The sequence below is a fragment of the Metopolophium dirhodum genome, chromosome 1 (assembly GCF_019925205.1).
Source record: "Metopolophium dirhodum isolate CAU chromosome 1, ASM1992520v1, whole genome shotgun sequence".
Taxonomy (NCBI): Eukaryota; Metazoa; Arthropoda; class Insecta; order Hemiptera; family Aphididae; genus Metopolophium; species Metopolophium dirhodum.
In genome coordinates this window covers 123,286,078-123,298,314 of record NC_083560.1, presented here as the reverse complement: position 1 = coordinate 123,298,314, position 12,237 = coordinate 123,286,078, and the positions used below count along the sequence as shown (strand labels likewise).

The 12,237-nt window shown below is 30.1% G+C and overlaps 1 protein-coding gene across 1 annotated transcript; it reads left to right on the top strand.

Annotated features, from left to right (window-relative positions):
• The first annotated feature begins 1,443 nt into the window (after positions 1–1,443).
• LOC132937485 (uncharacterized) lies at positions 1,444–7,150 on the top strand. Its single transcript, XM_061004309.1, has 4 exons — positions 1,444–1,542; positions 3,283–3,498; positions 4,240–4,397; positions 6,649–7,150. The coding sequence occupies exons 1-4, from the start codon at positions 1,446–1,448 to the stop codon at positions 7,132–7,134; spliced, it is 957 nt and encodes a 318-aa protein (XP_060860292.1). The 5' UTR covers positions 1,444–1,445; the 3' UTR covers positions 7,135–7,150.
• The last annotated feature ends 5,087 nt before the right edge of the window (positions 7,151–12,237 follow it).

Genomic DNA, 12,237 nt, shown 5'->3' with positions numbered 1-12,237 from the left:
CTTGTACGGAAATTAAAAATCTGTTAGAGTGCTAACGACTTCAATTATACATATAGCCCCTTGCATTATGGGTACCATAATTACTGTCCCGAATTATATAGTAATTAGTAATTAGTAATTACCCATTTATCATGTTTTGAAAATAGAAGTATTTATGAAAAAAGCAATTTAGGGAAATACCGTCATGACGTCACTTCCGTTTGTATACACGGTGGGGTATTCGACAATATAGTTGGTAATACATTTAAAAAAAGGTGGATAAGTGGATGTCGCTCTGCTGTACAGTAGGTTACAAGTGGGTCACTGTAATGGATGGTGTTAAATTTGAATTCAATGATATAATATCATTGTATAAGAAAAACGATTCTGAGCGAAAACGGTCAGTAAGCCTATGATATTACCAAGTATATTTGATGATATTATTGTGAATAAAGTAATTTATATAGAACCTATTTACGTGGAGCCTTGTTTTAAATTTTCAATCCTTAGCCATAAAAGTTAAAAATTTATAAATTTATAACCACAAAATAATTAATAAATTATAAATTTGATAAATTTTGTCAAAATTTGAACTTAAAATGCTTATAAAAAAAAATTGTGCCTATGTATTTTTAATATTTTTTAACTTCTATTAGAATGATATATCAGGAGCCTTATATTAAATTTTCATGCTTTTCTACCCAACAAATAAAAATTTATTGATAATTATAGAAAAAAAAGAACAAAATGTTATATAAATGCATAATAGGAGAAAGCAAACACAATTAAAGAATATTCCAGTACATAAAGAAAAGGGATGAATAAAACATTTAAGCTCATGTAGTGAAAACTTTCACAATATTGTACATTTAATCAAACAGGCAATTTGTTTAACGATTAGTAAAAACTCAAACACAAATATTGTAAGAAGTACTGGATGTTCTGAGTTTTATCTGGTGAATATTGAAAATGAGATAGACTAATCAAATACTTCACTGTTACTATAGTATAATAGACTTGCAATTAGTATATTAGACTTGAACAGATTTATAATATACAACTTGGTTGGAAATAAGGACATAAGGTAAGGGAAAGAAATTTATTATTTTAAAAATAAAGTGATGATAAAATCGGTGATAACTGATAACGATAACGATGTCGGCCATCTTGCAGCCGTTCGGATTCCCTGTCGCCAGACGCTTGTGTATTTTACGACAATGCCTTCGACGCTCAACTGGTGGTAGGAAGTAGGAACGATTCCCACGGCTGCCACTACCACCACCGTGGCTCATATAAAACGGAACGCAATGGTCTGCAGATCGTCATTCGTGTCTTAACCGTGCCAGTTTTTCTCACCCGTCTGCTACGACTGGGTCACGATTGTTTTGATTTTATTCCGTCCGTTTAAATCCGTATTTCTACTTACTGTTCACTTAAGATAATTTTCTGAATATACCGACTACACGATGAAAGAATATAATATATCAAATATATTAATTTTGTTTGCCATCGTCTCCTCCATGGTGGTAGACTTGGGTTCAACAGCAAAAATTAAACGAACAGGTACCTATAGTATGTTTAAAATGTTTAACTATTGTTTTATATATTATCTATCTATATAATTTATATAGGAATTTGAATTCAAAAGAGATCTTAGTTCGGGGTTGAGAATTCAAAAATGATGGTCATATACTGCTACTTGTAATTATTATTATAATTTTAGATTCTGAGTGGAACGATGAATGTATTGATTTTACAATGATGTGTGTTTTTTTTTTAGTTTTTTTTTTTTTTGTGTCTGTCATCACCTTTTAGGACAGTAAAAGTGCTTGGACTTTTTTCAGTAACTTTTCTGATAGGAAAGTGAATCTAGTTGGTACTTTGGGGGGTTAAAAGTAAAAATTAGTAAAACTAAAAAAGCAAAAGCGACGTGAAAAACCAAAGAAAAATTAAGGAAAAACGGGAATTTTTACGCAAAATCTGTTTTCTAGAAAATCGATTTTGGTTTTTGGTGTAACTCTAAAACAAATGACCGTAGGGACATGAAATTTTGACTGAATGTTTATAATTGCATTTCCTATACACCATAACATTTTCCAAATATTTTGACTTATTTTGAGCTGTTTACGGACATTGTCAATTTCCATTTTTTTTAGTTTTTATTTCTATAAATATCAATAAAATTTTATCTGTTGAGTAAAAAAGCTTGGAAATTAAATAGAAGGCTCCTAGGTTATTATTTCAAAGGCAGATGAAAAAAATTAAAAATACTTAGTCACAGTTTTTATTTATAAGCATTTAAAGTTCAATATTTGACAAAATACGGAAAAATCACGAAAATTATTTTGAGTTGAGAATTCATACAAATTTTTCTTTTTAAATCTAAGATTTGAATATGTAATATAAGATTACTCATAAGTTTTTCTACCTTTATTAAAAAAAAAATGTCAACAAGAAAGTTAAATTAAATTAAAAATATAATATATTCACTCGATATCTCATGTAACGATTTTGTTATTTTGTTGTTATTTAAAAACGAATAATTGTAGATACAAGAAAATTTTACTGAATGTTTATATTTTCATTTTCTATACACCATACAATTTTGAAAATATTTAGACTCTTTTTGAGCTGTTTACAGACATTGTCAGTTTTACATTTTTTTAGTTTTTTTTTCTATAAATATCAATAAAATTTTATTTGTTGGGTAAAAAAGCATGAAAATTTAATATAAAGCTCCCGATATATCGTTCTAATAGCAATTGAAAAATATTAAAAATACATAGGCACAATTTTTTTTTATAATCATTTAAAGTTCAAATTTTGACAAAATTTATCAAATTAAAAATTTAATAATTATTTTGTTCTTAAAAATTTATAAAATGTTCAACTTTTATAGCTAAGGATTGAAAATTTAAAACAAGGCTCCACGTAAATAGGTTATATTATATAAATTACTTTATTCACAATAATATCATCAAATATACTTGGTAATATCATAGGCTGACTGACTGTTTTCGCTCAGAATCGTTTTTCTTATACAATGATATTATTTCATTGAATTCAAATTTAACACTATCCATTACAGTGACCCACTTGTAACCTACTGTACAGCAGAGCGACATCCACTTACCCACCTATTTTTTTCATTATTATTCAGTTATTTTATGGTTGCAATATTTACTAAAAAAAATGGCTTGAAACCAGTTTCAAAAATGTTGGTTTTGGTTTCGATTTGTTTTTAGTTTTGGTTTTAAATTTAATACGTGTTTAAAATTTTTACTATCTCGATTTTGTTTTTAGTTTCAGTTCGAACACAGGCCATTCTGGATAGAGCCTACTGGCGTGTATGTCCTCCACTTGGAAACTCAAAATTTGAGACACAGACTTTACAAACTACGTCGCTAATGTTCGGATGCACCTATATGGAAAATCTACAAGCCTATGCTCAATTTTTCCATTTGTGGTTGGAGCGCCCTGAAAAAATATCTGTACACGGAAATTGCGACAACATGCAGAGTACGTACAACGACTTATTATTTTTACATCACAGTAGGGGGAAGGGTTAGGTTAGCTGCACCTGTGTGGTTACATTAAAGCTCTCTTCCGCTAAAACTATGAGCCAACTGGAATACACTATAAACGGACATTACCTTTTAATGTCACTTCATGTTGTATAGATGATCAGGTATGTTGTGGTAGTAAGTAGGTAGGTACTAGTGTACTACTATTAATATTTAACACCCATACATGCATCATACACGGAATACAAAATTATACTTCATATATTTAATATTGGTATTGTATATATTACTATTTGTGTTTTTTACATGACCGCGCGTTGGGGGGGGATTTAGCTCCGGGGCTGTACAGCTTTTTAGAACTTTGGATTACCCTGCTCAATATAAAAATAAAAATAAAATCAACTGTTTTATTAAATGTCGTTATTCTATAATAGTTATTGTAGGTATGTTTGTCTGATAACATTATGAAATTGACTAGCGCTTTGCACATTTATGTCTACAGGAATACCTACTATATTTATATTAGATACGTCATATTATATACTAGAGAGTGTAGTATACATTTGGGTATTATAATTCATAACCATTGTACAAAATCACGGGTGTATACGCTCACGCAAACGTGCTCATTAAAATAGCACTAAATATTACTTGTGTCAACAAATAATATTCCGGATCAAAAACATTTATCATACTCATGTGTATTTTGTTCTTTTGTGCTCTATACCTTTATCAGATATGGACCACTTCATGTTTGAGTGTGTGTCAAAAATTGTTGAAACATTGCCGAACGATCAAGACGAATTTGAAACAGGCTGGCAATATATATCGCTACTAGAACACACAGCAGAGTCAATGCAAAATAAAACCAAAACACGAACCTACAGATGTGCCGTAAGTATACTATGTTTTATACGTGTTATTTTTTATTCTATATTATTGTAGTAGACGAACTCGTAAAACCAATTTGATTATTCATCCAGTGCCTGGGGGTGAGAGGGAGTCACAGGTGACTGAAGATCATTCTTATATATATATATAACCTAACCTATATATACGACATAGGTACCAACTAAAGGTTTTTCGTTTTTACGCGGGTGGTTGATGATAATAGATACTTATTATTGGTGTACCTAGATTATTATATAAAAAATTGTATTCTCAAGGAATAGGTTATTGTAATAATTACAAAATAATAATAATAATAGGTCTAACTCACAAATATTATAAACAACAACTAAATGACACACCCTCCTCAACATAGTTTAACTTATAATTTTTTCATACCGAGTCAAGTTATTGAGGCCCTTGTGTTGTATAAATATACTTTCACCAAATTAAAGAGCTTGAGTTCTCTCAACTTTTAATTACAACCTTAATGGTGTAACGATACATCGTACTATGGGACCTATTAAAGACCTTGGGCCTTGGACCTTAGACTTTTTGATCCTAAACTGAAATTCGAATGTCATATCAACGACATTGTGTTCAGATCAAATAAAATCCTTATCTTTATTCGCCGAAATTGTGCAGATTTCGATGACACTTTAGCTTTAAAGCCCATATACTTATATTGTTGTTTGATACGTTCTATCTGTGAATACCTATGGCTCGACTATTTTGTCTCCATACGCACCTGTTAATATTTATAAAATAGAGAATATCCAACAAAAATGTTTACGTTTTCTATCTTTTAAATGTTTCATACTTATAATAGGTATAGGCCGCATTCTTTGTACACCAAAATGTCCAAAATTCTAAAGAATCTTTCCCTTGAAACACTTAAGCAGCGTCGTTTACTATTAGATTTATATTTCTCATATAAGCTTCTCAACGGTAATATTGATTGTCATGTTTTCTTGACAATATGACAATAAACACCCGGTCTGTAAATACTTTTTATCTTAGCAAGTAACAACCCCCATAATTGCAAATTATGAAAACTATTTATGAATTAAAAATTGATCTGTTCTTTTCACCAAACTTTAACTCATTTAAGAATTACTGTAAGTCCATTCTTAGCTACAAATATTAATTATTGGATATTGTTTCACTGCTTACTTTTAACTGTTCTAACGAACGATTGTTATTATTACTATATTATGTAATTGGGCCTGCGTCCGTTAAATGTAAAATATATAAATGCTATTAAACGATTTGATGATTAACAAATTATATATATAATTTTACATCGAATAAATATAATTTATTATGTTAAATATAATATCTAATACACCACCAACACCAATCAACAATATTATCCTCAGGTGTTTTAAAAAAGAAATAATATACAGTAGGAAAAACAGTAGGAAAAACTCTCACGCCTCGTAAAGTTATCTGATTTCGATATTTTTTTTTTTTTTTTTGGAAAGAGATACACTTTTCACCTTTGTACAGGGCGCATTTGCATTTTGGAATTTCAAATTATTTCTCAACCATATAAATATACTTATATGATACGATTTTGTATATGACTAATTATAATTTTGTTATTTTTATTATGTTTTTTTTAAGCAACGAAATTAAAAATCGACGTTCAGTGCGTCATATGGAAAATCAGGTACCTTCTTTTTAATGAAAAAAAATAATAATAATCAAAACAAACCACTTTACGATGCGCGAGAGCTTTTTCTGTAAAATGTGTTACGATTTCATTTTTGGTCTCTATTTCGACTTCCTGTGTATTCTGTGTAGTTGGTCCCATAGTCCTCTAACAAGTTAATCCACGTAGGTAATCTGTAAATTAAGTGGTCGGTTATAATGATTCTTTAGCGAAAGACTTGCGTACTTCTGCCTAAATATAATATCTAATACACAACCCACACCAATCAACAACTATCCGCGGGTGTTTTAAAAAAGAAATATTGAACGAAAAAAATATCATTCAAATTACTATTTTTATCAGCGGTATCACTGATTGTTATCCATTGCTGCTGTATTTACACTAATATCACTCGTATCATATTAACTTTAATCTTACTGTGAAATCTGCTGATCTATTATAGTAGAACGTCATCGACGTTTGTAAATGGAGATTTCGGATGGATTTCAGTAGGTTTATTTATATGTATATATTATATATATATTAGTTGTGGTTCATTAATTTTTTTCTCTCTATCTCTGTCTTTTTCTATTCTGCCCACAGTTGTACGCTGTGGACGACCAAGACTATAATTTGGTTAGATCAATCCATATGGTGATTAGCAAGCCGGTAATAGGAGAGTATTTTAATGTAAGTCAGTGCAATGGTCTGTTGGAAATTATGGCACGGGATCAAACCAGACCAAACATCCCCGAGGGATATCGATATTGGCCCGACGGATCTTTATACATCTATTTATTAGGAAGAAAGACAACAATCTTCATCACCAATCCATCAACAACTACTTCCACTAGACGTCCATCAACAACTACTACCACCAGACGTCCATCAGCAACTACTACCACTAGACGTCCATCAGCAACTACTACCACCAGTCGTCCATCAACAACTACTACCACCAGTCGTCCATTAACAACTACTACCACCAGACGTCCCATTACAACTACAATTACCACGACCAATACATATTCTCATGAAGATTATGATGACCGTCATAAATATTTATTTTCCATGATTTATATACCATGACAGACCATGGTAAATACCTAACCTTGTTAGGGCCCCATAATACAAATAATGAAAAATATACAAACAAAGGCAACATTATTTTAAATATATTATTTTTATGCAAACAATTCTTTCTTACCTCTGTTTTGAAATGAAATTTCAAAAAAATGTATTAAAATATTATAATACAGAATTTAAAATGAACAAAAGCTACAAATTGTATGTAAATGTATGCACCTGCCTTTTAGATTCTGTTGAAAGTAAATTTTAAATTAAATAATTATATTACATAAGGAATTTAAAATTGGTTAAAACCTTATTATTCTAGATGAACTTTTAATCATTAACATACCTAATCTTAAATTCATAACTAGTTCAATAATTATTAGTTTGTATTAAAATGGCTCAACAGCTAGGTTTTGATTTTAAAATACTTTTAGTTTAATAACAATAAACAGTATTGTTTAAAAATAATTATGAATCATTCAAGTAAAAATATTATTTAAACTATAATATCATAATTAAAATAATTTCTTATATTATTTACTAGCTGTGTCCGGCGTGCTCCGGGATAGTTATTTGCAAATAGTGGAGCTGTTCTTGTCCAGTTGTGCATACGATTTGTTCATTTTATAAATATATATGAATTATATTTCAGTCAAGGTAAGAATAAATCAGTCAGGTAGGCGATCCGACTACGTTGGATCGAGGACCACACACCGGTGGGTAATTAAAAAATTACCTTGAAATTAAGCCTATAGCCTGGTCCGCGATATACTCTTTCATTTAAAAAAAAATCAAGAAAAAGGGTTGAGTAGTTTCAGAGTACATTGAACACAAATATTCCATTTTCACACATATATACATATATATATATATATATATATATATATATATATAGAGCGTATATATTTAGCACATAAATATATGAATTTAAAAGTATAGATATATTTAGATTGTTTCTCGGAACAATTCATATGTACATGCCGATAAAACACACACAAAAGAATAAAGGTTGCAGGTAGCTTGAAACCCACAGGTTCTATAAATACTATCGCTGTCGGTCACGGGAATCACCGAAATACCCCATGCAATTATACGTAAGTAGATTAGCTATGTTTTTTAATGTTTCAAGAACTTTATACTTATTTTTTATTAACAAAAGTGGTACTAAGACATTTAGCAGACTGTCAGGTATAACAGTAAAAAATTTGGTGACGATACGTTGAACGGTGTGGATTTGTATGCGTTACAAAAAATTGTACTGGCTTTTATAATATAGATTAGAGCAACACATTGAAGGAGTTTCTGATTTGATTTTCAGCGCAGAACAAAATGGAAAAACAATGGTAATATCTCCAATCAAAACCTTAATACTTAGCCTTATTATTTTATTTCTTAGCCTTTAGCTGACTCCAGATAATTTTACCCCTCGTTAACATCGCTGCAGAGACTCTTCAACTATATTGTTCCTAGTGTTATAAACTAGCTGTTGAGTCAACTGCTTAGCTTATAAGTTGCAGGTAGCAAGACCGTTGGTAAAGGATTTCTCAGGTAGGTTTGACAAAATATTTAGACTTGTTGAAAAGTTAAGTTGTTTATTAAATTTCTTCTGCATAAAATACTCTAAGTCCAAATTGACAAAGTTGTTATGTTGTCTCTCGTGAAGGTGCTCGTCTGTACTATGGTGTAACACGTCTAATCTACGGGCCGTTTCGGGTCTGGTTTTATAGGGCCTCCTGCTCTCTCATTTCCCCCTAGTCTATCGACTTATCTGTGGACTTCACAGGACGTTGTTCAATTAATTATCGATACATTCCCACGACTGGTTAATCCGAGAATCGTGTCCTGTTATCGTGTTTGCCATATATGCAGTCTTGTTAAGAATACTTTTCAAATGTATTCAGAATACGTATTTAAATACTTGGTGTCAATTGTATTTAAAATACGTATTCCAATACTTCCTTTTAAAAGTATTTGAATATAAATACAAATACTTTTTAAAAGTATTCAAAATACTTTTTTTTGACTATGTTTAAGCTGTGAAAATTATAAACTATTATAGGAATTTACTATCTAAAATATTTAATTATATATCTAGATATAAACTATATGTCTACATACTAAGGACTTACATAGTCTATGACCTATTGACTTGAGATATACCTATTAATATAACTACCTAAACCAACAAATATTGGAAAAACTATTATTTACTTATAAGGACTAACATTATCTAATCTAACCTAACCTATTAATAATAAATAATTTTAAGGACTTTTAGACTTGCCAGCAATGGCCTACATTTTCAAATGCCTAACATGTATTTATAAGTAAATAAAAAAAAATAATACCAGAATAATAATAATAATAATAATAATAATATCTACCTTTAAATGTTTACGGAGATTGGACATAGATCTTGAATCAGCAGTTTGAGTCTTACTTGTCACACAATGATTACAAGAAACTTCAAAAGTTGTGTATAAATCACAGTCGATAAGTATTTTTTTTACTTTAAAATGTGAATTATATACCGGCCATGGTAAACTAATATTCACTTGTGGACATGGATTGTCCAATTCACAATTTTCCTCGGTTTCATCCATTGTTGTTTAAAAAATAATACTTGATAATTTAATAAGTAACAACTAACAACTAGCAACAAAAATTAACAACGCAGGACGCACACGATGTTTCCTGTCGCCTGTTTGCCTTTGCACGTTTGATATAGACATATAGTATTAAATTGGTAAATAAAATACTATGATTTATAAATTATAAAAAACATCAAACATAGACGATAGACTATAGAGTATTATCAACTCTTGTAATAAATAATAATGTAATATTATAACAAATATCTTATAATTATTAACTAGGTACTCTGGTGACTGGTACTGTATAGTGCCGTCAACCGACAACGCGACAACCAATAACCATACATCCACACATTAGATAAGAGATACAATAATAATTTTTAATTTAAAGTCGTATTAATCGTATTATTGTTATAATGTTATTAGTGCTTATTACAACTTGAAAATAAACACTATTTATAGATTCAAGAACTAGTCGTGGTGGTCTGTGTGACTGTGTCCCGTATGCCTGTAAGTGGGAGTGAGTGGCTGACGGGGGTTTCAGTCATTCTGTTATCAGCTTGTATTTTGGAGAAATCTAAAATCTTATTTATAAATTCTCAGAAGTTAGAACCATTATAAAATAATATTTTAAAAACAAAATCTAAAACAGTACATTACAAAATATTGGAAATTGAAATTGGAGTAGAACATAGGAATGTAAAAGAGTATTTAGTATTCTAGAATATAAATACAAATAAAAAGTATTTTTTAAGTATTTAAAATACATTGGTTAAAAAGTATTTAAAAAGTATTTGAAATATAAAAAAAGTATTTAAATACTAGTATTTAAATACAAGTATTCGAATACTTAACAAGACTGCATATATGTTATACGACATCCGTCAATATTTAGATACTGTGCATTATATATATATATACTAGCTGATCCTGTGCACTTCGTTGCCCGTTAAATGTACCAACTCTATATGACTCAAACTTTGTTCAATTCGTTATTTAATATTCGGTGTACGGTGTCCAAAATTTATCTTAACTTTTCTGATGCCTGGAATAAAAATTCTGATTCGCAGCAGTATATTATCAGGTAGGCAATCTACCTGCGGTAGATCGCGGACTCGGTGCGGTTTGTACGTAAGTGTATGATTTAACTCTAAAGTATCAAAGTTATACCAAGTTTATTTTGATATAATACGGCGGATTAATGTAATCAATTAATACATAGTCCTAACCTAACCTAAACGTACTAAATTCCGACGAATAAAAACCAAATTTAACTCTTTTTAAATTAGCCTATCTTCTTCACAGAGATCTGCACACAAACGTATATATTTTAATATAGGCTATAGCTGATCCTGCACACTTTGTGGCCCGTAAAAAATGACAACTCTTAAACAAATTGTGATTGTTCAACTCCTTTTTGGTGTAACTCACTGCAGTAAGTGCAACTCAGCCACCCTGGTAGGCAATGTGTGAAAATTCGATTTGATGCATGCTTGTACCTGATCTGCCCGATTAACCAATAGTAACCAATAATAAATAAATACTATTTCTATTAATTATTTCTCCTATAGCCAATAGCAATCATTTATAAACAAATATTTCTATCATAAATCTCAAAATCTCTGTTTGAGCACTTCTATTAATTGAATGTAGCGTGATGTTATATAGCCTATGACCTTCCTCAATGAATGGACTATCCAACAAAAAAATAATTTTTCAATTCGAACCTGTATAGCCCCTTACAGCCCCTTTAAGCCCATTTCAGCCCCTTACAGCCCTTTTTTAGTAATAAAAAGTAGCCTATGTTTTTTCTCAGTGTCTAAGCTATCTATGTACCAAATTTCATTTAAATCGGTTCTGTAGTTTCGGAGCCTATTCAATACAAACAATCAAATCGTTCCTCTTTATAATATTAGTATAGATATGTATATTTCATAAGCAATATCTAAATATTATATTCATACATTTTTGATTTATGATTAAGGCGAGGTTGTAGGACCTATTGAAATGCGAGTTCAAGATCGCATTGCCCTCTCGTTATATTCCCATAGGTTTTCTAATCGGATATATGACTTTGATTAATTTAGTCGAATTTCTATGTGCTAATATTTATCTAATCTTTATGTTGTCAAATGTAGCCGAAGGCGAAACGATCACAATAATATATCATGCGTATTATTGGGTTCGTTACACTAGATAAGCGCATCCTCTTTGCACCATTTGTGGAACGGTCAAGGTTGATTTCTTCTTTATGGTCATTATAAAACAATAAACAAAAGTTCTTCAAAATTAACAACTAAAACTATAATTATCATAACCAATAGCATTCTTACAATAAACAAAAATATATTATTATTTAGTTTATTTTCTACCTGGACATATGGCGCCACTGTTGTATTTTGTACATCCAGATTTCCTACTTTTCCTATGGATTTTCCTAAAATTTTCTTTCATAACAGGACTATGTCCTGGCAATTACAAACACAACAAAAAATATAGATAAATGAATAAGATAAATCTATGA